This window comes from Stigmatopora argus, chromosome 20 (assembly GCF_051989625.1).
Source record: "Stigmatopora argus isolate UIUO_Sarg chromosome 20, RoL_Sarg_1.0, whole genome shotgun sequence".
NCBI classification, from domain to species: Eukaryota; Metazoa; Chordata; class Actinopteri; order Syngnathiformes; family Syngnathidae; genus Stigmatopora; species Stigmatopora argus.
This window is the reverse complement of record NC_135406.1, coordinates 9,832,303-9,859,372: the sequence shown is the minus strand read 5'-3', so window position 1 is coordinate 9,859,372 and position 27,070 is coordinate 9,832,303. Positions and strand designations below refer to the sequence as shown.

General features: G+C 41.6%; 2 protein-coding genes across 3 annotated transcripts in view; one reads left to right on the top strand and one right to left on the bottom strand.

Annotated features, from left to right (window-relative positions):
* Nucleotides 1-1,090: 1,090 nt before the first annotated feature.
* Nucleotides 1,091-27,070, bottom strand: part of LOC144065637 (uncharacterized) — a 48,148-nt gene continuing 22,168 nt past the window's right edge. The window contains exon 3 of the mRNA XM_077588640.1: nucleotides 1,091-1,205. Coding sequence (XP_077444766.1) covers nucleotides 1,123-1,205 — 83 coding nt within the window. The 3' untranslated portion in view covers nucleotides 1,091-1,122. The remainder of the gene's footprint in view (nucleotides 1,206-27,070) is intronic.
* LOC144065522 (uncharacterized) lies at nucleotides 4,425-16,530 on the top strand. Of its 2 annotated transcripts, none has more exons than XM_077588450.1 (2): nucleotides 4,425-4,869; nucleotides 13,851-16,529. In XM_077588450.1, exons 1-2 carry the CDS (start codon nucleotides 4,734-4,736, stop codon nucleotides 16,019-16,021), a joined length of 2,307 nt encoding a protein of 768 aa, XP_077444576.1. In that variant the 5' UTR covers nucleotides 4,425-4,733; the 3' UTR covers nucleotides 16,022-16,529. The 2 variants fall into 2 exon arrangements, with proteins under 2 accessions (XP_077444576.1, XP_077444577.1); XM_077588451.1 differs by lacking the exon at nucleotides 4,425-4,869 and adding an exon at nucleotides 9,320-11,411 and having other exon boundaries at nucleotides 13,851-16,530.

The window sequence follows — 27,070 nt, the reverse complement described above, 5'->3', positions numbered from 1 at the left end:
TGCAAGAAAAGTTTTTTTCTTGAATTTTCTTCATAGACATTAAAATAAATTTTGTTTAGTGTTTTATCTATTGATCTTTTCTGTATTTTGAAATAAACATGTAGGCCGTTTGGCAGATATTACAGCAGAAGAGAACAACTCTACCCTTATCTCAGTGAAGCACAATCAGAACCCTTTGAAATTGTGTAAGAGCATTGGGCAACAACAAAAAAGGGGAGGATCTTAAAGAAGCAATGGTAATAATAACAAATAAATCTATTGAGAATTAAATTAAATGGTATTGAAAAAAATATATATATATATATATATACGTAAGTAATGAGGGTACCACACTGTTAGAATAAAGTTAACAGAGATTGATATTAGAGACCAGCTGATCGCAGGCCACAAGGAGACGGACAACCATACACACTCACACCCATACGTATGGGCAATTTAGAGTGTCCACCAGCCTACCATGCATGTTTATTGGAATGTGGGAGGAAACCAGAGTACCCGGAGGAAACTCACCCAGGCCCAGGGAGAACATTCAAACTCCACACAGGTAGACATGACCTGGATTTGAACCCAGGACCACAGAGCTGTGAGGCCGACGCGATAACCGCTCGCCCCACCGGGTTGTCGCAATTTCTTATTTTAAACAAAATAAAAATGATATAGATATGAATTTGTCTAGAAATATACCACAACTCTCCAATAAATAATGTGATACAATACACATTTCGAGCAAGCGAATATTTGGCGAATTCAAGCCGCAACGTGGTGAATCTGTGATAGTAGGTATTACTGTAAATACTTTAACTTTTCAGCTCCAATAGAACCAATTTAAGAAATAAAGTACACACATTCAAACACAATAGATGGTTATTCTAGATTAAAATACAAAAACTATTTTAAAAAATGCTGTTATTTTAAAGCCGGCTTTGTGTAGAAATAACGAGGTGAGAAACCCAAGACCATTTGTATTCATGTACAAATTCGAGCCCATCATCGACGTGTAGTCTAAACACATTGGACACAGAATGTTCGCCAAACATTTAGACTCAAACAAACCTTAAAAAGTCAGAAGGAGAACCTTAAGAGACACCTGTGTTGGTGTGGGAAGGGGTGATGATGGCTTCATCAGTTTATGAATGTAGAACATATGTATTCTGTGAACTTCCTCACGTATGGAGTCGCATGCCGTGATCCTAGGCCTGGATGACCTGGCAAAAAAAAAGTCTTTCAGAAATTTTGCTTACAAAATGTGTTCTCAGTTAATGACAACCTTAAGAAATGTTTCATTTTCCTTTATTATTCATTTCAAACATGCATTTTCAGTAACTACTGATTGACAGTGACACGTTACTTTTTCCCAATTGCTAATTCAGAAAATCCAACTCACTAAAGCAAAAGGCCACATTGAATTAAACTTGCTCCCATTTGTCAAAACCTCAAACCCATTTCACTCATAAAATCAATTCACACCTCACAATCCTCCTTTCTCATAAATTAAAACTAAGTCACTGAATTTCACAACCTAAACACGTTTTCATTCAGTTGTGGAAATTCTCCCACAACTTTTAAATTCATTCATTCATTCATCTTCCATATTCCATACAGCCACAAAAATGGGACCTGCAACCTTGAACAAAGCATGCATGCAGCAAATTTAGTTCCAATTTTCTCCAAATTTTATCTGTGAAAGTGCATAAATTTTAGTATGTGAGTAGTAAAAGTCATAGACTACTAGGATTGACCAACCTTGCCTGGAAACTGGAAATATCTTTTTATATAGAGTACCACAAAAAATGGGACCTGCAACCAATGTTCCCTCTAAGCTGCGAGCGTGCGCAATTGCGCACTACTCTCGTCTTGTCCGCGCAGCAGCAATCATATGGCGCGCACAAAATAAAATCCAAACTTTTTTTTCCTCTTTCCTCATGATGGCGCCGTTCATGCGGCAGCCAGTGGCAGTAGCTCTGTCCGCTCTTATGTTTTTCGTGTTTTACAGCCCTTCTATCTTTTTTTAAAATTACATTCTAATATTTCTTAATACATTCCTTTTTACTTTACTGTGCAAATAGAAGAACAAGCGGCAAAATCAGGTGAGAACTGTCTAAATCTGCTGTGTGTGTGGTTGTGCGCGTGCATGCGTGTCTAGTATGTGTGATCGTTTGTCTTCAACCTACACAATGGACTACAGTAAATTGAAATTAGCCCTCGGCTACAATCTTACATATATATGTTCATTAACGTGAATATAAATATGTTCATTAATATGTGCTATCCCTTATTAAATAAATCAAAGAAAAATCATGGAAAAAATATTGCATATAAATGGAAACTTGACTATCTCATGTGACACGTTCAGCAGAAAAGTCATTTGAACGAGAATGAGAAGTGAGAAGGACAGATAAGTTAAATAAGGTAAAATTTAAGTCGGATTTGTGCATATTCTAATGGCATTTATGAAGATGTTTTATTCATAGATATTTTTTCATTCATTTTCTGAACCGCTTTATCCACTTTATCACTCGCAGGGGGTGCTGGAGCCTAGCCCTGCTGACTTTGGGCCAGGGGCGGGGGACACCCTGTATCGGTGGCCAGCCGATCGCAGGGCACAAAGAGACGGACAGCTATGCATACTCAGACCCAAACCTAGGGGCAATTTTAGAGTGTCCAATCAGCCTACAATGCATCTTTTTGGGATGTGGGAGGAAAACGGAGTACTCAGAGAAAACCCACGCAGGCCCAGGGAGAATATGCAAATTCAACACAGGTGGACCGACCTGGATTTGAACCCAGGACCCCAGAGCTGTGAGGCCGACGCGTGAACCACTCATCCGCCGGGCCGCCCATTCATAGATATTAATCATTACATTTTATTATTACTAAATCATGTATGTGTAGTAGACATGCACTTGCTTATGCCAGGTGTGATACTGGTGTGTGCCCAAAGTGAGCAATGATGATGTTGCTCACACCGGTACTCAGTGTGCTCAGGGAGGTTGTCTTTCTGCCCAGACAAGCTAAAAATTAGAGCGAACATTGGATGTAAGTGTGGATGGGATTCTGTCTACTTGTGCCCTGCGATCGACTGGCCACCGCGACCCGAGAGAGAATAAAGCCGTTCAGAAAATGAGAATCTCGGCTGAAATGTTTGCACTTTTCTTTTGGTCTCTTCAATTAAAACTCTTTAAGTATACCATGAATGTCCTGGTTTCCCTGCGATCGGCTCCACTCCCTCCTTCACCCCCACACTACGTGACATTATGACAAGTCAAAGAAATGGGCTGGTAAATCGGGCTGCTGCTATTCTCCTTTTCACTCACTGCCACACCACAAGTAACTAAATTGTGGGAATCTAGACATTATTTGCAGAGGCAATCATTTATTTGTGGAAAAAATATCTTGCATCTTCATTCGCTTCAATTTTAAAGTCAAGCTTCCATGGAATTGCTACACAGATAATGGAAATTCCCCTTCTACATAACAATTGAGACGGACAATCATGCACACACACACACCCATACCTAGGGGCAATTTAGAGCCTCCAATTACCTACCATGCATGTTTTGGGAATGTGGGAGGTAACCGGAGTACTAGAGGAAACCCACGAAGGCCCAGGGAGAACATGCAAGCTCCACACAGATGGACATGACCTAGCTTTGAACCCAGGACCCCAGAGCTGTGAGACTGACGCGCTAACCACTCACGCCAAAAATATGTGCATTTAATTTAATATTCCTACACTTTTAAAATACAAAAATTCTCTGAATTCTTTAGCAACGTTGTTATGCCGTTGATATGCAAAAAGGAGTCTCATAAAAAAATTCATTATGATTAAAGCAAAGCTAGAGGTACCGTCAGTGACACAGTGGTGAGCAAACGTGACACTCCTATAGTGTGTTCGGGACTCAGCTCTCTCACTAGTGGTTTCACATTTTATTTTACTGGTTAGTGAAGAGCCATAAGCAATCCAACAAAAGGACCATAAACAGCCCATAAATTAATTGGCAGTGGTGGGATTTGGACCCACGCCTCCTGAGAAACTGGATCTTAAATCCAGCGCATTGGACCGCTTGGCCACTCTACCTTGAATGAGGCTGAATGAGGGATTGTGGACTTGTAAATTGTGAAATAACGTTAAAAACCCTTATATTTAAATATTAAAATGTGTTATTTGTTACTTGCAATAAGATCAAACACAATGTAACATTTAAAGCAAATGTCCTTAAAATTACCTAACTTTTTCTCAAAATGTAGCTTTTCGATTTAGTGTCACGGCTAGCTAGACAAGAACTGGACTTCGAGCTGCTCTCTTCACGCTGTGGCATTAAGAGACCAAATTTAACATAATCGCTCCCTCTGTCTAGAATCTGATTTGAGAACGTGGCAATTTGAGGTAATGAGACAGTAGAGGGCGATAATGCTACAGTACGTTGGCTGCCATCAACCGTAAAACCTCAAGCGGAAGAAGAAGAATGGATTCGGGCGTTCATTTCTGCATGGCTAGGGTTTTAACTTTTTGTTTGTGAGCCTCTTGTTTCTCCTCAATTTTATTTAACTTAAATGAAACGAAACCTCGACAACATACTCAACATTAAATAGTTTGTGGACTCGAACGTCAGTCCGTTTGTCTTCAATCCGTTTTGGGAGTCGTACTTTAGCCTAGCCGAGCTGGCAGCTAACAAAGGAACACGTCGTCTGCATCAGTACGTCGTCAAGCGAACAGAAAACAAGTGTAAAAAATGTCTGGGAGAACGACGCCGGTTGCGGCAAAGTTTCAGAAGGAACTTAATGGCGTGAAAGAGGATCTCTCATGTCATCAACATTCTATTGTTTGCAAAATGATGCAAGCTAAAGTTGTTCTTTACAAACTCGAAGGTACGTTCACTTTTGACGATCAATAGTGCATAATAGACAGATATATACTTTACGTTACACAATTAATATTTCATAATAAAATATTTAACGGGGTGGCAATGTTGTTTGTGATCGTGACTATTGAATGAATCGAAGCACGACAGCGCATAGCATTATGGGTAGAACTGAGAACGTGCTACAATGATGAACCACTAGATGTCGCTAACTGCTTAATATTCATTACTATGATCTCTAACGTCTTCCTTCCTTTAGATTACTGTTCTGTAACTTTAAAGTTACCTTTTATTCACATTAAACATTGCTGCCCACCATGACATATTGTTCTGAACATAAACTATTTTTGTATTATGCTTATTCCTGACATTAACCCTTGTACTAACAAAATGACAGATGTTTTTTCTTCTTTTTTTCTTCAACAATCGGACAACAAACCGAAATTCTCTTGTGCAACTTCTTCTTGTGTGTGCTGTCATTGTCTATGTATGCGTGGGTCTACACCAGACATGTCCAAAGTCCGGCCCCCGGGCCAATTGCGGCCCGTGGACAAATTTTTACCGGCCCGCGGCCTCTATCATGAAATCAATAATATGCGGCCCGCCAGCACTGTTGACCACAGTATAAAATACATGTGTACAAAAAGCTATTTTTCATATTTTTCATTTCACCAGAAGATGGCAGTAGCCCTGTGGCCGCACTCTGGCGTGATCGTTTCAGCCCAGCCCATTTCTAACATGGCGTCTGTAAACAAAAAAAGGAAAGTTGACCGCGAGGGCCGCCGCTTCCAGGACAAGTGGAAATTTGAGTATTTTTTCACTGAAATACGAAACAACTGTGTCTGCCTAATTTGCCAAGAGACTGTGGCTGTTTTCAAGGAATTCAACATCAAGAGGCACTACCAGACGAAACATGCTAGCTACGACAAGCTAACTGGGAACAAACGCGGTGAAAAAGTGAAGTAACTGGAAGCTGTTTTAACGGCACAGCAAAGCTTTTTCACAAGAGTCCGTGAGTCAAATGAAAATGCCACAAAGGCAAGCTATGAAGTGGCAACGCTGATTGCAAAGCACTGCAAACCTTTCACTGAGGGTGAATTTATTAAAGACTGTGTAATGAAAATGGTTGAGAAAATTTGTCCCGCGAAGAAGCAAGAGTTTGCCAATATTTGCCTGGCTCGTAATACTGTGGTACGGAGAATTGAAGACGTTTCATTAGATATTAAGAGACAGTTAGAGGCAAAAGGAACTGAGTTTGACTTTTTCTCGTTAGCGTGCGATGAAAGCACGGATGCGTCCGACACCGCTCAGTTACTGATCTTTTTAAGAGGAGTGGACAATGACATGAACGTGAGTGAAGAGCTTCTGGACCTCCAGAGTCTGAAGGGCCAAACAAGAGGAACGGATTTATTTGTTTCTGTTTGTTCCACCGTAGATGACATGAAACTACAGTGGAATAAAGTCACCGGGATTATTACGGACGGCGCACCTGCCATGGCTGGCGAGCGGAGTGGATTATCAAGCCTTGTCTGTAACAAAGTCAGCGAAGAAGGAGGCAGCGCTATTAAACTCCACTGTATTATTCATCAAGAAGTTCTCTGTGCCAAATATATGAAATATGATAATGTTATGAAACCGGTGATAAAGACTATTAATTATATTCGCTCCAAAGCGCTGTGCCACCGCCAGTTTCAACAGTTTCTTCTCGACATCCAGGCTGAATACGGAGATGTTTTGTATCACACCGACGTAAGGTGGCTCAGTCGGGGGTCTGCGCTGCAGCGCTTCTTCTCTCTCAGGGAGGAAATTGGACAATTCTTGACTAAAAAGGGACAACCCATGCCACAATTAAATGATCCTGTTTGGCTGGCTGATTTGGGATTTTTAGTTGACATAACGCGACATCTGAATGCGCTGAACACAAGCCTTCAAGGGCAAAATGCACTGGTAAGCCAACTGTATTCACACATCAAAGCCTTTCGGACCAAGCTGCTACTTTTCCAAAGACACCTGTCACAGGCGCAGCCCAATACCGCACATTTCCCGTCGCTGCAGGAAATTGTGACCAGTTTCCCACAGATCAATATCAGTGCGCAAATGACAAAGTATGCAGCAGACATCTCATCTCTGGTTGAGGAGTTTCAGCAGCGCTTTCGGGACTTTGCAGCTATTGAAAAGGAGATCACGCTTTTTTCCTCTCCTTTCTCCGTGGACCCTGATGACGCTCCAGACCACCTGCAACTGGAGCTCATTGAGCTGCAGTGTGACGCCGAGCATCGCAGTCGGCACCAACAGCTCCCTCTTGTCAACTTCTACCGCCAGCTGGATGAAGGCAGGTTCCAAGCAATTCGGACATTTGCTAAGAAAATGCTGAGCTTGTTTGGCTCCACATACATGTGCGAGAAGACATTCTCCGTTATGAACATTAACAAGAGCCGCATGAGGACGAGACTGAGTGACTCTCACCTGCGTGACGTCTTGCGCATCAAAACCACTGCTCTTGAGCCAGACATGGACTACATACTGCAGTCAAGATCCCAGTATCACCCTTCACATTAGTGCAGGCAAGACCTTTGTTAAGTCCTCTGAGTTGAATAAATTCTTAAATCTCAGTTAATTAATTTTTTTGTGATGGTCAAAATCACAGTTTGAATATGCAGTGATCATTGTTTTGTTTTCAGCACTTTTCCTACAGTGAGCATATAATAGTGAATAATATGTAATGTTTCACATGAACTTAGATATCCTTTATAGTTTTCTTAATTTTTTTGTGGTTTGTGATTTCGGTAAAAACCTAAATGTAAAAAAAAATGTAAAAGTAAAAGTATGCCATTTGTAATTAAAAAAAATCCCAAAAAGTTAATTTGTATTTAATGTTAATGGTTCAAAGAATGTCAAGCTAAATAGTCGGCCCCCACACATTTTCACCTTACCAAATCTGGCCCTCTTTGCAAAAAGTTTGGACACCCCTGGTCTACACCCTAGTCCACGTGTCAAACCGATTCCGCCGAGGGCCGCAGTGTGTCCTGGTGTTTGTTCCAACCGATCCAGTGCCGACATTTTAACCAATCAGGTGTCTTCTAAAATAAATAGCACCTGACTTTAATTAACTGATTACACTTGCAAAAGGTATCCTCTTGTTGAGTTGGAATGAAAACCTGCACCCACTGCGGCCCTTTGAGGACCGGTTTGACACCCCTGCCCTAGTCGAACCCATGTTTTCATGTATGCTCTTCTACGATAACCAATTCAGTTTAGGCAGTGGCTGTGAGAGGCAGCCACAACGTGTGTAGACTGCCTGGCCTGGTGAGTCGCTGCGTCTCTCCGGTGTCTGGCATCGTCCTGGTGCCGGTGTAGACGGGGTGCGAGGAGCCAGACTGCTTGGGGCGCTGGGGCTTTCCGCACGGTGCGATTCCCCATGGCCTGACCCATGCATGGGCAGTCTCTGCCCGGGCTGATGTCCCAGTCACATGTCCCTGTTCCAGACTTCGCTGTTTCAGACCCTTTATTTCCGCTGAGCGCTCTGCCACTCGTAGATCCACGCAGTTGCGCCTGTAGAGAGTGCCGTGAACATCCACCACGAATGAACGAGGAACAACCTTCTGAATGCATTGGCCCAATGGCCATCTCCCGGTGCGGTCACCCGGAAGCGGCTTCATTCTGATCTGATCTCCCACATTTGGCTCTGGGAGGTCCATGGTGGATCTGTCGTAAGTCGATTTCGCCCTCCGCCGTTTCCACACCAACTTGCCAGTCACTCCGACCACCACATGTGTTTGAAGTAGGCTGTCTGCAACTGGTAGAGAGGATTTCAGCCTCCTTGACATTAAGTGCTGGGCGGGGCGACTCCCTAACCCCTCTGGGCGTGGATTTCTCGTTTAGCCCTGTGGCTAACACAGAGTCCTCAAATTCAGCACGAAAAATGTCCCAGTTCTTTGCCAAATCCCCGAACATTTTCATGCCCTCCGGCGCAGGAATCACATTAATTGCCATTGCTTCTAGTTTTAGCCAGCCACTCCTGACACCATGTTTCAGATAGTGTCTTAATTCAATTGAATACAAACAACAGCGCGTAGTATTATGGCTAGAACTGAGAACATGCTTCAATGATGAACCACTACATGTTGCTAACTGATCACTATACAGTGGTACCTCGACATACGATCATAATCCGTTCCGAGACTGAGATCGTATGACGAGGTTCTCGTAACTCGAGCGGATGTTTCCCATTGAAATGAATGGAGAAAAAAATTTAATTCGTTCCAGCCCTCTGAAAAAACACCAAAAACAGGATATTGGAAAAAATGTTTTATTTCTTCTAATTCCCCATCTATTAACAAAGTAACATAACTAGTGATTTAATAGAAATAAAATGTGTTTAATCTAACTAAAATTGGGCGGATTTCGCAGAGGGGAGAGGGTCACAAAAGGGGCGGGGGGTCTCATTTTTTTTCCACACAACATACTCGTAAACGGAACAAACACTCCACCCTCGCGTTCGCTATCGATGGGCTGTTTGCTGTTGTACTATTCCCTTCAAAATATTCAGAAAATGATGCACACAAATGTCCTCACAATCGGATCACGCCCGACCACTTGCCATCGAGCAGCAGTCTTTTATCAGCGATCGCTCCGCTGCTCATGGGAGCCTCGGGGGCGCTGGCTAGCGGCACCCTTTTAGCTTGTAGCATCTGTGTTCGCATCCCCTCGAACGGCGCCTATGATAGAGTTGCTACCGTGGATGCTATTGCGGGGAGTCGCGAGCCAGTGCCCCCGACGTTCCCATGAGCAGCCAACGAACAGCAGTCTTTTATCAGCGATCGCTCCGCTGCTCATGGGAGCCTCGGGGGCGCTGGCTAGCGGCTCCCCCTTAGCTTGTAGCATCTGTGTTCGCATGCCCTCGAACGGCGCCTATGATAGAGTTGCTACCGTGGATGCTATTGCGGGGAGTCGCGAGCCAGTGCCCCCGACGCTCCCACGAGCAGCGAACGAGAAGTAATATAATACTCCTCGTATTAGATAAAAATAACAGGAAATGCAGCAGCTGAGCTTACCCACGTATTGATTGTGGGTAAAGTTTTATTCTGAGAAAGAGTGCCATTGCCTGTCGGCGTTGTGTGCACGAGTGTACTTCATTACCCAGAAAGCCCTCTTTTCCCCGCGCATGCGCGTTGTGCGTTTCCTGGTCTGAATAACTCATTCGGTGCTCGTAAATATTGTTCTACACGAAAGATATGCAAAAAAGACAGTGCCATGGCCACCTGGCTTGGTCGCATCACGAAATTTTGATCGCATGACGGGCGAATTATTCGATCGAAATTTCCGTCGTAAGACGAGAATATTGTATGACGAGCGGTCGTGTGACGAGGTACCACTGTACAGTACTATAATCTGTAACAGCCAGTCGCGATGACGTCATATACAAGCGGCGAAGATTTTGCCTTCAGACGGGAAAAACATAAAAAAGAGAAAGGAAAAAAAAGAATAGAAATACGAAACATATTGTGGAAATGTGTGAATTATAAACCTTTTCTCCAAAGGAAAAATGATAACCAACTGATCTTTTTAGTCATTTCGTTTTAAAAACTCATACAATCAATACAACCATGAAAATAACGAAATCATTTAATTTATAAATGCCATTCGGGTATAAATTGTTAAAATATTTAGAGACAAGTCAAAATTTTTGCCAGGTTTAACAGTATTAAAATTTAAATATACAAAAAGCAAATTGATGATACGAGAATTGGGATTAATGAATATGCCACTTAGTTATACATACTATTATCCTATTAATATTAAAACATGTTTTCATATTTATAAGAAAAATACGTGAAGCCAAACAATATATATTAACAGGGGTTTGATACTCGTGGACTGCAACATACATCATAGATCAATTTACAAATAGAAAGTTTGAATAAACCTTAGGAATGATAATAACACTTTTTTATTTCCGTTAAAAAAGAATACAACATATCGACAAAAAGCAGCGATTCCGAAAAAAATGTCTCCCATTATTGATCCCCCCCCCCAATTTTCAAATATAGATGGAATAATATACATACATGAAACATCTTATTTTGAACGGAATGTTGGCATTACGGGAAACTGTCTTTCCCATCATGCACTCCTGACAGGAAATGCAAGGCCAAAAAAAATAAAGATGGCCGAATAGGGAGCGCTTAGACTGCGAATATTTGACTTTTTGCCCGTCTAATTTGTCTTTTAATTTCAGTCACTTAACTAAACTGAAGTATTGACGAAGTTTCTAGCATTATTCACTATACGGATTCAACATCAGTCATCCATCTTAAAACTGTGCGACTTTATTTAGCTTAGCTTTGCTAGCTAGCTGCTATAAAAAAACAAGCGTCTCCAGCAACACGTCGTCAAAAAAGCCGAATTCAAGTGTGCGAAATGGCTGCCATAAAACAACAACAAAGTTCCAGGGGGAACTTTTTGACGTAAAAGAGGACCTTATACGTCACCGCCACCCCATTGAATGCAAATTAATGCAAGCAAAAGTTATTCTTCACAGACTAGAAGGTGGGTTCACTTTTGATGAGCATTTGTTTACAGTACACGGCGTGATTTATAATTTCCGTGTCCAAATGTTATTCTATTGATGTTGCAATGTATGTGAGACTATTTGGGTATGTGTACATTTTATTATCTCCCAATTCCATTTTTAAAAGCCTGCAGTTGGGAATACTACCCGTGGATTACAATATTTTGCATGTGTGAAGACGTTGACTGCGTCTATTGGTCCAAAAATTCATGAAACGAAATAAACCCCCATCCACCCAGCCGAACCCCAATTTACAAATTTCTCAAATACACACTTCAATTAAAAAAAAAAAAAGTACGTCTGTCTTCTTTCAAATTGTATAATAATAATAATAATAATAATCGGACATAGGCTTTGTCATCATCATTGACTCGACAAAAGCCTAATTGGCATCATACCCAGCTACCCAGCTGCTTATGACGAAATTGGTAGTGCTTCTCCACAAGGTGCGCTTTCCCGGCAAAACGCCCAAATAAGTGATAATTTCAGACTCGTTGGCATTCTGCCGTGATGGATACATCGCATCACCACTCAAGTGCAACCAAATGCCGGCGACTGCAGACAAAGTTTGCCTCGCAAATGCCAACAAAGAAAAAAAACGGATCACTTACCTTCAGTCAGCCAGTAGGAGGCAGATCGCCGCCCAACGTCCTTCATGTTACCTCACCCCGAAGTTATTACACAGAAGGGATTGTGTGTCGTGCTACCGCAAGTTCAGAGTCCTGATGGCTGTTGGAAAAAAACTGTCCTTAAGCCTATTTGTACGTACTGTGTGAGACCTGTAGCGTCTGCCAGAGGGCAGCAGCTGGAACAGGTTGTGACCAGGGTGGTATGGGTCCCCGGCAATGTTCCGGCTCTGCTGAGGTAACGAGGGCTGGTAATGTCTTCCAGTGATGGCAGAGAGCAGCCGACGATCCTCTGGGCAGTGTTAATCACTCTCTGCATGGCCTTTTTGTCTCCTGCCGTGCTTCCAGCGTACCACACTGTAATGCAGTATGCAGGATGCTCTCCACAGTGGCTCAAGAGAAGGTCACCAGAAGTTTAGTGTCCAAGTTGTTCCTCCTGAGTACCCTGAGGAAATTGAGTCGTTTCTGGGCCTTCTTCACTACTGCCGTGGTGTATGTAGACCAGGAGAGCTTATCCATCACGTGGACCCCCAGGAAGTTAAAGGACTGGACCCTGTCTCCCCATACTCAATTTATGAGTGGGGCCAGATCTGTGCTGTGTTTGCAAAAGTCCAGGATTATTTCTTTAGTTTTCGTGGTGTTCAGTGTGAGATTGTTTACCGAGTACGACGAAGACAGTTTGTTGACTTCATCTCTGTAGGCCGACTCATCCTCTCCTGAGATGAGTCCAACCACAGTGGTGTCATCGGCAAATTTGATGATGGAGTTAGACTGGTGGGTTGGTGTACAGTCATATGTGTACAGGGAGTACAGAAGAGGACTCCGTACACTGCCTTGAGGGGAGCCAGTGCTCAGTGTAATGGAGGAAGAGAGGTGGGGACCAAGTCTAACAGTTTGTGGTCGGTTGGTTAAGAAGTTCTTTATCCAGCAGCAGATGGAAGAGGATAGTCCAAGGTGGGAGAGTTTGTCAGCCAGAATGTCCGGTATTATAGTGTTTAAGGCTGAGCTATAGTCAATGAAAAGCTTCCTCACGTAATTCCCATGGTGCAGCAGGTGGCTCAGTGCTGTGTGTAAAGCAATGGCGATCGCATCCTCAGTGGACCTGTTTGCTCTATAAGCAAACTGGTGGGGTTGAGGGACAGGCAGAGATGGTCTGATCTAGCTAGGTGAGGGAGGGTTGTGGCTCTATAAGCATGTTTGATATTAGAATAAACATGGTCTAGAGCAGGGGTGTCAAACCGGTCCTCAAAGGGTCGCAGTGGGTGCAGGTTTTCATTCCAACTCAACAAGAGGATACCTTTTGCAAGTGTAATCAGTTAATTAAAGTCAGGTGCTACTTATTTTAGAAGACACCTGATTGGTTAAAATGTCGGCACTGGATCGGTTGGAACAAAAACCAGGACCCACCGTGGCCCTCGGCGGAATCGGTTTGACACGTGGTCTAGAGTTTCATCTCCTCTGGTGTGACACTTCACGTACTGGATAAACTTAGGCAGAACAGTCTTCAAACATGCTTTGTTGAAGTCACCAGTGACAATAAAGACTCCATTGGGGTGGTCAAGCTGCTGTTTGTTTACAGCCGCTAGCAGGATGCTAAGTGCCGTGCTAACGTTAGCATCCGGTGGGATGTAAACAGCCATTACAATGACAATCGTTAGCTCTTTAGGTAGATAGAAGGTTCTGCACCGTACTGCTAAGAGCTCTAAATCCGGGGAGCAGTGAGTGTTAATGATCTTACTGTTGCAGCACCATTCATTGTGTATGTACACGCATATCTTTGTGTCTTTGCAGGTTTCAGAAATGATCTTGGTGCTGATGGGCAGGAGTCTGTTGACCTTGAAGGGGAAGTTGAGCTCCCCCAAATCAAAGAGGAGGAGCCAGAGTTCCCTCAACAACAAATTGGAGACGACCAACTTCCGATCAAAAGGGAGGAAGATCATTTCACCTGGTCACTTAGTGAGTTTGTGAAGAGGGAAGATGTTCTGGGCGTGGCCAGCGGAGGAGCGGAGCCTGCAAACACCACGACATGGCCCCCAATTAAAGAGGAGGAGCCAGAGTTCTCTCAACAGTGCAAAAGAGATGAGCAACCTTCAATCAAAAACGAGGAATGTGTCAAATGGTCAACTGGTGAGCTTTTCAAGAGTGAAGATGCTCTGGGCGTGGCCAGCGGAGGGGCGGCGCCTGCAAATGCCTCAGCATGGCCCCAAATTAAAGAGGAGGAGCCAGAGTTCTCTCAACAGTGCAAAAGAGATGAGCAACCTTCAATCAAAAACGAGGAATGTGTCAAATGGTCAACTGGTGAGCCTTTCAAGAGTGAAGATGCTCTGGGCGTGGCCAGCGGAGGGGCGGAGCCTGCAAATGCCTCAGCATGGCCCCAAATTAAAGAGGAGGAGCCAGAGTTCTCTCAACAGTGCAAAAGAGAAGAGCAACCTCCAATCAAAAACGGGGAATGTGTCAAATGGTCAACTGGTGAGCCTTTCAAGAGTGAAGATGATCTGGGCGTGGCCAACAGAGGGGCGGAGTTTCTGAGCAGCAGCTCAACAGAAGGATGGCGAGCAGAAAATTTAATTGCTCCTTTATCAGATGGCAACGACTTGCTTTTTGACGATGATGATGTTGAAGATGATAAGAAAAGTCCCAGTGGCGACAAACTCTGCAAATGCTTTCAGTGTGGGAAAACTTTTGGGAAAAAGTCTTCTTTGAAAACACATATGAGGAGCCACACTGGGGAGAAACCCTTATCATGTACAGTTTGCGGTCGAACATTCACACGGAATGGACACTTAATTAGTCATTCAAGAACCCACACTGGTGAAAAACCATTTTTGTGTTCAGTTTGTGGTCAAAGATTCACACGGAAAGGAGACTTAATTAGTCATGCAAGAACCCACACTGGTGAAAAACCATTTTCGTGTTCAGTTTGTGGTCAAAGATTCACACAGAAGGGAATCTTAATTAGTCATGCAAGAACACACACAGGTGAAAAACCATTTTCGTGTTCAGTTTGCTGTAAAGCCTTTTCTCAAAAGCACCACTTAGAAGACCACACAAGAACCCACACTGGTGAAAAACCATTTTCGTGTTCAGTTTGTGGTCAAACATTCACACGGAAGGGACACTTAATTAGTCATGCAAGAACCCACACTGGTGAAAAGCCATTTTCGTGTTCAGTTTGTGGTCAAAGATTCACACGGAAGGGAGACTTAATTAGTCATGCAAGAACACACACAGGTGAAAAACCATTTTCGTGTTCAGTTTGTGGTCAAAGATTCACACAGAAGGGCATCTTAATTAGTCATGCAAGAACACACACAGGTGAAAAACCATTTTCGTGTTCAATTTGCGGTAAAGCCTTTTCCCTAAAGCACAACTTAGAAGGCCACACAAGAACCCACACTGGTGAAAAACCATTTTCGTGTTCAGTTTGTGGTCAAACATTCACACGGAAGGGACACTTAATTAGTCATGCAAGAACCCACACTGGTGAAAAGCCATTTTCGTGTTCAGTTTGTGGTAAAACATTTACAGAGAAGAGAAATTTAAAAAAACACACAAGATCCCACACTGGTGAAAAACCATTTTCGTGTTCAGTTTGCGGTAAAGCCTTTTCTCAAAAGCACCACTTAGAAGACCACACAAGAACCCACACTGGCAAAAAAACATTTTCCTGCTCAGTTTGTGGTCAAGCCTACTCTCTGAAGCAACATTTAAAAAGACACTTAATAACCCACACTGGCAAAAAAACATTTTCCTGCTCAGTTTGTGGTCAAGCCTATTCTCTAAAGCAACATTTAAAAAGACACTTAATTACCCACACTGGCAAAAAAACATTTTCCTGCTCAGTTTGTGGTCGAACATTTTCCCATAGGAGAAGCTTAAAAGAACACTTAATAACCCACACTGGGGAACAATGTTTTCCTGCTCAGCCTGTGGCCACAAATTCGCTACAACAGCCCAATTAAAAAGCTAAACAATTGAAAAACCTGAAAAGAAGACTTAACAACCCGCAGAGGAGAAAAGCCCTTTTTTGCTCAATTTGTGGCAGGAATATCTTAAAAACACAATTGCCATAGATTTTGTCGTAAGGATAGACTTAAGAGACGCAACTGTGTTGTGATAAGCAGTGGCCAATCATGGCTTTGCTTGCTTTTTCAATTTCTGTATGAAAGATTATTGTAATCGAAGTATAATTGTATTTTGCTTTCTGAAACTCTTGTTTACACTTTTTAATCTGTAATTTAACGTGTCATCTTTTTGGTAGTTTCAATAAAGCTCTCTTTTTGGTGAAAAATACTTTTTGGGTCTTTTTGTTGACAAAATCAGCCTTCCAAATTCAAAGGTAACAAAAAAATGAAGCGTTTTTTGCTCAGATTTAATGAATACATTAATTTGAACAATTTGACAAATTATTATATAAGAGATTGTTTTCTTTCTACAGGTGTGAAAATATGGTAACTTCATGTCTGTAATTACGGTAAATTGTTTTTATCTTTTTGATGTTGAAGGGGATAATTGGTAGAAAAGTAACTAGATTTTTATTTTATATGTAACTATTGGAAAAACATTGAGTAAGAAAGTTTTATAGGAGATGATAGACAAACTACAAAGGGAATTGTGGAGTATGGAATGTATTCTTATGCTTTTTATTAGTCAATAGGTTTATTTAGTGTAGTCACTAGAATAGAATTTTGCATGACATAGCGGAAATTTCCCTCCGTGACACCGATGAGTTAGGAGCGCGTCATCTACCATGACACACCCATTTCTTTGTTCACATTTTCCCGCCTAAAGTTTTTACCTATGTCACATGACCTTTGTTCAATAAAACTGGCAGACTCTGTTGGAGGCGAGCAGGATTTCAAACTGGTCAGGCTAAGAGGTTAGTACATCTACTAGCGCTGGCTACTCTGACTTCCTCCTTCAGCTGAAGCTGGTTAAAAATCATCACGGTTGACTCTGTGTGCTCCCTCTAGTTCGAAATTATTGAATGTTAATGAATTAGTTCCAACTTTTTCTGGTGCCTTAGAAACCCCGGAGATTCATTTCTGAATTTTCGGACCGCGGTGGACTGAAGGCCGAGAATTACTGACGTCAGATACTCTTACTTTGAAAGAGAGGGCATTTCGGTCGATCGCGGCCCCTTTGAAGAACGAACCCCCCCATCGAAAAGGAGGCACAAGAGACGGTAAGGGGCTGTTTAAAATTAATATTTAGGACAAGGCTGGTGGGAATCCCGTTTTTCCACTCGTGAGAAATCGAAGAAAAACGCCTCATAAATCGGGGATAAATGCATATCGTTGGGGAGTATATATGTCAAAAAAGAAGGTGATACACAAGGTATGCGGCGGACGTACACTTCGGCCATAAGTGACGTTCGTAAGGCAAGCTGGTGACGCGGCTTTAACCTAGGGCAGGGGTGTCCAAACTTTTTGCAAAGAGGGCCAGATTTGGTAAGGTGAAAATGTGTGGGGGCCGACTATTTAGCCTGACATTCTTTGAACCATTAACATTAAATACAAATTAACTTTTTGGGATTTTTTTTAATTACAAATGGCATACTTTTACTTTTACATTTTTTTTTTACATTTAGGTTTTTACCGAAATCACAAACCACAAAAAATTAAGAAAACTATAAAGGATATCTAAGTTCATGTGAAACATTACATATTATTCACTATTATATGCTCACTGTAGGAAAAGTGCTGAAAACAAAACAATGATCACTGCATATTCAAACTGTGATTTTGACCATCACAAAAAAATTAATTAACTGAGATTTAAGAATTTATTCAACTCAGAGGACTTAACAAAGGTCTTGCCTGCACTAATGTGAAGGGTGATACTGGGATCTTGACTGCAGTATGTAGTCCATGTCTGGCTCAAGAGCAGTGGTTTTGATGCGCAAGACGTCACGCAGGTGAGAGTCACTCAGTCTCGTCCTCATGCGGCTCTTGTTAATGTTCATAACGGAGAATGTCTTCGCACATGTATGTGGAGCCAAACAAGCTCAGCATTTTCTTAGCAAATGTCAGAATTGCTTGGAACCTGCCTTCATCCAGCTGGCGGTAGAAGTTGACAAGAGGGAGCTGTTGGTGCCGACTGCGATGCTCGGCGTCACACTGCAGCTCAATGAGCTCCAGTTGCAGGTGGTCTGGAGCGTCATCAGGGTCCACGGAGAAAGGAGAGGAAAAAAGCGTGATCTCCTTTTCAATAGCTGCAAAGTCCCGAAAGCGCTGCTGAAACTCCTCAACCAGAGATGAGATGTCTGCTGCATACTTTGTCATTTGCGCACTGATATTGATCTGTGGGAAACTGGTCACAATTTCCTGCAGCGACGGGAAATGTGCGGTATTGGGCTGCGCCTGTGACAGGTGTCTTTGGAAAAGTAGCAGCTTGGTCCGAAAGGCTTTGATGTGTGAATACAGTTGGCTTACCACTGCATTTTGCCCTTGAAGGCTTGTGTTCAGCGCATTCAGATGTCGCGTTATGTCAACTAAAAATCCCAAATCAGCCAGCCAAACAGGATCATTTAATTGTGGCATGGGTTGTCCCTTTTTAGTCAAGAATTGTCCAATTTCCTCCCTGAGAGAGAAGCGCTGCAGCGCAGACCCCCGACTGAGCCACCTTACGTCGGTGTGATACAAAACATCTCCGTATTCAGCCTGGATGTCGAGAAGAAACTGTTGAAACTGGCGGTGGCACAGCGCTTTGGAGCGAATATAATTAATAGTCTTTATCACCGGTTTCATAACATTATCATATTTCATATATTTGGCACAGAGAACTTCTTGATGAATAATACAGTGGAGTTTAATAGCGCTGCCTCCTTCTTCGCTGACTTTGTTACAGACAAGGCTTGATAATCCACTCCGCTCGCCAGCCATGGCAGGTGCGCCGTCCGTAATAATCCCGGTGACTTTATTCCACTGTAGTTTCATGTCATCTACGGTGGAACAAACAGAAACAAATAAATCCGTTCCTCTTGTTTGGCCCTTCAGACTCTGGAGGTCCAGAAGCTCTTCACTCACGTTCATGTCATTGTCCACTCCTCTTAAAAAGATCAGTAACTGAGCGGTGTCGGACGCATCCGTGCTTTCATCGCACGCTAACGAGAAAAAGTCAAACTCAGTTCCTTTTGCCTCTAACTGTCTCTTAATATCTAATGAAACGTCTTCAATTCTCCGTACCACAGTATTACGAGCCAGGCAAATATTGGCAGACTCTTGCTTCTTCGCGGGACAAATTTTCTCAACCATTTTCATTACACAGTCTTTAATAAATTCACCCTCAGTGAAAGGTTTGCAGTGCTTTGCAATCAGCGTTGCCACTTCGTAGCTTGCCTTTGTGGCATTTTCATTTGACTCACGGACTCTTGTGAAAAAGCTTTGCTGTGCCGTTAAAACAGCTTCCAGTTACTTCACTTTTTCACCGCGTTTGTTCCCAGTTAGCTTGTCGTAGCTAGCATGTTTCGTCTGGTAGTGCCTCTTGATGTTGAATTCCTTGAAAACAGCCACAGTCTCTTGGCAAATTAGGCAGACACAGTTGTTTCGTATTTTAGTGAAAAAATACTCAAATTTCCACTTGTCCTGGAAGCGGCGGCCCTCGCGGTCAACTTTCCTTTTTTTGTTTACAGACGCCATGTTAGAAATGGGCTGGGCTGAAACGATCACGCCAGAGTGCGGCCACAGGGCTACTGCCATCTTCTGGTGAAATGAAAAATATGAAAAATAGCTTTTTGTACACATGTATTTTATACTGTGGTCAACAGTGCTGGCGGGCCGCATATTATTGATTTCATGATAGAGGCCGCGGGCCGGTAAAAATTTGTCCACGGGCCGCAATTGGCCCGGGGGCCGGACTTTGGACATGTCTGCAGTAGGCTGTCTGCAACTGGTGGAGAGGAATTCAGCCCCCTTGACATTAAGCGCTGGGCGGGGATACTGCCTAACCCCTCTGTGGCGCGGATTTCTCGTTTAGCCCTGTGGCTAACACAGAGTCCTCAAATTCAGCATGAAAAATGTCCCAGTTCTTTGCCAAATCCCCGAACATTTTCATGCCCTCCGGCGCCTGAATCACATTGTTTGCCATTGCTTCTAGTTTTAGCCAGCCACTCCTGACACCATGTTTCAGATAGTGTCTTTATTCAATTGAATACAAACAACAGCGCGTAGTATTATGGCTGGAATTGAGAACGTGCTACAATGATAAACCACTAGATGTCGCTAACTGATCACTATACAGTACTATAATCTGTGACAGCCAGTGGCGATGACGTCATATACAAGCGGCGAAGATTTTGCCTTCAGACGGGAAAAACATAAAAAAAAGAAAGGAAAAAAAGAATAGAAATACGAAACATTGTGGAAATGTGTGTGAATTATAAACCTTTTCTCCAATGGAAAAATGATAACCAACTGATCTTTTGTAGTCATTTCGTTTTAAAAACTCATACAATCAATACAACCAAGATAATAACGAAATCATTTAATTTATAAATGCCATTCGGGTATAAACTGTTAAAATATTTAGAGACGAGTCAAAGTTTTTGCCAGGTTTAACAGTATTAAAATTTAAATATACAAAAAGCAAATTGATGATACGAGTATCGGGATTAATGAATATGCCACTTAGTTATACGTACTATTATCCTATTAATATTAAAACATGTTTTCATATTTATATGAAAAATACGTTAAGCCAAACAATATATATATTAACAGGGGTTTGATACTCGTGGACTGCAACATACATCATAGATCAATTTACAAATAGAAAGTTTGAATAAACCTTAGGAAGGATAATAACACACTTTTTTTTTATTTCCGTTAAAAAAGAACACAACATATCGACAAAAAGCAGCGATTCCGAAACAATGTCTCCCATTATTGATTTTTTTCCCCCCAAAATTTTCAAATATAGATTGAATAATATACATACATGAAACATCTTATTTTGAACGGAAGGTTGGCATTACAGGAAACTGTCTTTCCAAGATGGCCGAATAGGGAGCGCTTAGTCTGCGAATATTTGACTTTTTGCCCGTCTAATTTGTCTTTTAATTTCAGTCACCTAACTAAACTGAAGTATTGACGATGTTTCTAGCATTATTCACTTTACGGATTCAACATCAGTCATCCATCTTAAAACTGTACGACTTTATTTAGCTTAGCTTCGCTAGCTAGCTGCTATCAAAAAACAAGCGTGTCCATCAACACGTCGTCAAAAAAGCCGAATTCAATTGTGCGAAATGGCTGTCATAAAAACAACAACAATAAAGTTCCAGGAGGAACTTTTTGACGTAAAAGAGGACCTTACACGTCACCGCCCCCCATTTGAATGCAAATTAATGCAAGCAAAAGTTATTCTTCACAGACTAGGTGGGTTCACTTTTGATGAGCATTTGTTTACAGTACACGGCGTGATTTATAATTTCCATGTCCAAATGTAATTCTATTGATGTTGCAATGTATGTGAGACTATTTAGGTATGTATACATTTTATTATCTCCCAATTCCATTTTTAAAAGCCTGCAGTTGGGAATACTACCCGTGGATTAATTTTTTTTGCATGTGTGAAGACGTTGACTGCATCTATTGGTCCAAAAATTCATGAAACAAAATAAACCCCCACCCACCCAGCCGAACCCCAATTTACAAATTTCTCAAATACACACTTCAATTTAAAAAAAAAAAGAATCGTCTGTCTTCTTTCATATTGTATCATAATAATAATAATCGGACATAGGCTTTGTCATCATCATTGACTCGACAAAAGCCTAATTGTCATCATACCCAGCTGCTTATGACGAAATTGGTAGTGTTTGACCACAAGGTGCGCTTTCCTGGCAAAAGGCCCAAATAAGTGATAATTTCAGACTCGTTGGCATTCTGCCGTGATGGATACATCGCATCACCCCTTGAGCGCAACCAAATCCCGGCGACTGCGATAAAAGTTTGCCTCGCAGATGCCAACAATGAAAAAAAACGGATCACTTACCTCCCACTGTCTCCTCACTCACCTTCAGTCAGCCAGTAGGAGGCAGATCACCGCCCAACGTCCTTCATGTTACCTCACCCCGTAGTTATTACACAGAAGGGAATGTGTGTCGTGCTACCGCAAGTTCAGAGTCCTGATGGCTGTTGAAAAAAACTGTCCTTAAGCCTATTTTTCCGTACTTTGTGAGGCCTGTAGCGTCTGCCAGAGGGCAGCAGCTGGAACAGGTTGTGACCAGGGTGGTATGGGTCCCCGGCAATGTTCCCGGCTCTGCTGAGGTAACGAGGGCTGGCAATGTCTTCCAGTGAGGGCAGAGAGCAGCCGACGATCCTCTGGGCAGTGTTACTCACTCTCTGCATGGCCTTTTTGTCTGCTGCCGTGCTTCCAGCATACCACACTGTAATGCAGGATGCTCTCCACAGTGGCTCAAGAGAAAGTCACCAGAAGCGTAGTGTCCAAGTTGTTCCTCCTGAGTACCCTGAGGAAATGGAGTCGTTTTGGGGCCTTCTTCACTACTGCCGTGGTGTATATAGACCAGGAGAGCTTATCCGTCACGTGGACCCCCAGGAAGTTAAAGGACTGGACCCTGTCTACACATACTCCATTTATGAGGAGTAGGGCCTGATGTGTGCCGTGTTTGCGAAAGTCCAGGACTATTTCTTTAGTTTTCGTGGTGTTCAGTGTGAGATTGTTTACCGAGCACCACGAAGACAGTTTGTTGACTTCATCTCTGTAGGCCGACTCATCCCCTCCTGAGATGAGTCCGACCACAGTGGTGTCATCGGCAAATTTGATGATGGCGTTGGACTGGTGGGTTGGTGTACAGTCGTATGTGTACAGGGAGTACAGAAGAGGACTCAGTACACAACCTTGAGGGGAGCCAGTGCTCCGTGTAATGGAGGAAGAGAGGTGGGGACCAAGTCTAACAGTTTGTGGTCGGTTGGTCAAGAAGTTTTTTTATCCAGCAGCAGATTGAAGAGGATAGTCCAAGGTGGGAGAGTTTGTCAGTCAGAATGTCCAGTTTTATGGTGTTGAAGGCTGAGCTATAGTCAATGAAAAGCTTCTTCACGTAGTTCCCATGGTGCTCCAGGTGGCTCCGTGCTGTGTGTAGAGCAATGGAGATATCATTCTCAGTGGACCTGTTTGCTCTACAAGCAAACTGGTGGGGGTCAACTGAGGGAGGGATTGTATCCCTGATATGGGATACTTTTCAAAACACTTCATGATCACAGGTGTAAGTGCAACAGGCCTATAATCATTAAGGCTGTCAATGGTTGTCTTTTTAGGGACAGGGATAATGGTGGCTGATTTCAGGCAGGATGGATTGTTGCAGCAAACAATTGAAGATCTTTGTGAAAACACCAGTCAGTTGGTCAGCACAGGCCTTGAGCACCTTCCCAGTACTTCGTCAGGGCCAGCAGCCTTCCTGGTGTTCACAGTCCGCAGTACCTGTCTCACTTCATTTCCCTGAAGCTCCAGTGTACTGCTGCACGTTGGTGGTGGATGTGTTGTGACTGGGTCTGATTTGTCAATCTCATAGCGGGCAAAGAAACGGTTCAGTTCCTCTGCTAGTGAGGCATCTGCGTTAACAGACACATTATTGTCATTGTAATTGGTAATACAGACGCTCCCCTACTTACGAACATTCGAGTTACGGTACATACGAACATGTCTGCAAGTTGCGTTTATGTCGAAAAATGTTTGTAAGTTCAATTTTGTATTTCGCGCCTTTTTCCGAGTAGTGCTTCTTTCCGCCGCTAATACCGACGCCAGGTGTGAGAGCTCAGCTCACCCAGCATCCACCTTCTTCTGCCCAGTTCGTTGCAATGCGGAAGTGTGTGAACGTGTCTCCAGTGTGCAAAGAACTTCTTTCATTTTTATCATTAAATATCTCGTGCATCCATTATTCAATATGGCTGGTGAAAAGCGAAAGGCTTCTATTGAGGGAGGTACAAGGAAGAGGCAAGCCATTTCATTTGAAATGAGTGGCGATAATAACGAAGCTTGATGCGCATGATAAAATGGTGAGCGTTGCACGCGAATACAACTTGAATCGTTCGACCGTCAGTACCATTTATAAACATAAAGATCGAGCAGCAGGACCCAAATATTGAACGTTGCACAAAGTTTGCAAATCAATTGAATGATGCCATACAGTGCTACCGCATCATTTATGATGAAAAAAAGAAAACTGCAATCGTCATTAGATAGCTTCTTTCGGCCAGTTTCTAGTAAATCTCTCTCTCTCTCTCTAATGTATGTATACAGTACTGTATGTATTCTCCATTTTATTAAATGTTTTTTTTTCAGTACAAACCAATGTGTGTTACTTATACAAGCCTTAAACATACAAATGCACTTATATAAACCTTCAATATACTTATATATGCTTCAATATACTTATATAGGCCTTAAACATAAATTATAATACAAAATATAGCACTGAGCAACTTGCAAACAAATTCAACTTATGAACAATCGCTCGGAACCTAACTCGTTCGTAAGTAGGGGGGCGTCCGTATACACATATATACAGATATACACATACACATATATATATATATATATATATATATATATATATATATATATATATATATATATATATATATATATATATATACATATACATATATATATATACATACATATATATATATATATATACACATATATATATATATATATATATATATATATATATATATATATACATACATATACATATATATATACACATATATATATATATATATATATATACACATATATATATATATGGGGGAAATTTCGATCCAATAATTCGCCCGTTATGCGGTCAAAATTTCGTGATGCGACCAAGCCAGGTCTTTTTTGCATATCTTTCGTGTATAACAATATTTACGAGCACGGAACGATTAATTCAGACGAGTTCCTCCTAGGACCAGGAAACGCACAACGTGCATGCAAAATGAGGGCTTTCTGGGTAATGAAGTATACTCCTGCACACAACACCCATAGGCAACCTTTCTCAGTACAAAACTTCATTACCCACAATCAATACGTGGGAAGCTCAGCTATGTCATTTCCTGTTATTCTTTCTTAGGAAAGGTCCCGCGATCGTTCCTTAAAGACTATTTCTCGTTGGCAAGTGGTCGTGCGTTATCCTATTGTGAGGACATTTGTGTGCATCATTTTGGGAATATTTTGAAGGCAATACAACAGCAAACAGTCCATCGATAGCGAACGTGAGGGCGGAGGCGTGGCAAACCGCCAACCCGAAAAACGAAGGTAACAAAAGATTACAACAAAATTAGAATTCAGTTTTGTGTAAAGTTACATTAAACGTACGTTTGAGTGTCTGTATATATTAATCCAAGTTAATTTAAAATTGTTTGTTCCGTTTACTAGTGCGTTGTCGTGGAAAAAAATCGCCCCCCCCACGCCCCCAAACGTCTCTGTCTCCCGTCGGCGAAATCTGCCCAATTTTAGTTAGATTAAACACATTTTATTACTATTAAACCACTAGTTATGTGTCACTTTGTTAATAGATGGCGAATTAGAAGAAATAAAACATTTTTTCCAATCCAATAAAAAAAAAAGTTTTGGGTGTTTTTTCAGAGGGCTGGAACGAATTAATTTGTTTTCCATTCATTTCAATGGAAAACGTCCGATCGAGTTATGAGAATCTCGTCATACGAGCTCAGTTCCGGAACGGATTAAGATCGTATCTCGAGGTACCACTGTATATGTATGTGTGTATATGTGTATATATGTATATCTGTAAATGTGTATATGTGTATATATATGTAAATGTATGTGTATATGTATGTATATATATATATATATATATATGTATGTATACAGACGCTCCCCTACTTACGAACGCAATTGGTTCCGAGCGATTGTTCATAAGTTGAATTTGTTTGTAAGTTGATTCAGTGCTATATTTTGTATTATAATTTATGTTTAAGGCCGATATAAGTATATTGAAGCTTTATATAAGTGCATTTGTATGTTTAAGGCTTGTATAAGTAACACGCATTGGTTTGTACTGAAAAAAAAACATTTAATAAAATGGAGAGAATATGTACAGTACTGTAGCGAGAGAGAGAGATTTATGTATTAGAAACTGGCCAAAAGAAGCGACCTAATGACGATTGCACAGTTTTCTTCTTTTTTCATCATAAATGATGCGGTAGCACTGTATGGCATCATTCAATTGATTTGCAAACAATATTTGGGTCCTGCTGCTCGATCTTTCTGTTTATAAATGGTACTGACGGTCGAACGATTCAATGCCCGTGAAACGCACACCACTCTCACGCGCATCAAGCTTCGTTATTATTGCCACTCGTTTCAAATGAAATGGCTTGCCTCTTCCTTGCAACTCCCTCAATAGAAGCCTTTAGCTTTTTACCAACCATATTCAATATTGGATGCATGAGATATTTAATGATACAAATGAAAAAGGTTCTTTGCACACTGGAGATACATTCACGCACTTCCGCATTGCAACGAAGAAGAAGGTAGATGCTGGGTGAGCTGAGCTCTCGCAGCGCCAGGCGTCTGTATTAGCGGCGGACAGAAGTACTACTCCGAAAAAGGCGCGAAATACAAAATTGGACTTGCGAACATTTTTGGACTTAAACGCAATTTGCAGACATGTTCGTATGTACCGTTGTTCGTAAGTTGAATGTTCGTAAGTAGGGGAGCGTCTGTATATAAATGTATGTATATATACACACATATATATACACATATATATATATATATGTGTATATGTATATATATATATATATATATATATATATATATATATATCTATATATATATATATAAATATATATATATATATGTCTATATATATGTATATATGTCTATATATGTATATATATATATATATATATGTATATATGTATGTATGTATATATATATGTGTATATATATGTATATATGTGTATATGTATATATGTATATGTATATATACATATATATATATATATATATATATATATATATATATATGTATACATATA

What these genes read in the sequence shown, in the direction of transcription:
- LOC144065522 (XM_077588450.1), top strand. Translation starts at nt 4,734, where the DNA reads ATGTCTGGGAGAACGACGCCGGTTGCGGCAAAGTTTCAGAAGGAACTT. An exon ending in TGTTCTTTACAAACTCGAAG is followed by an intron (nt 4,870 to 13,850) that starts GTACGTTCACTT and finishes GTGTCTTTGCAG; the next exon opens with GTTTCAGAAATGATCTTGGT.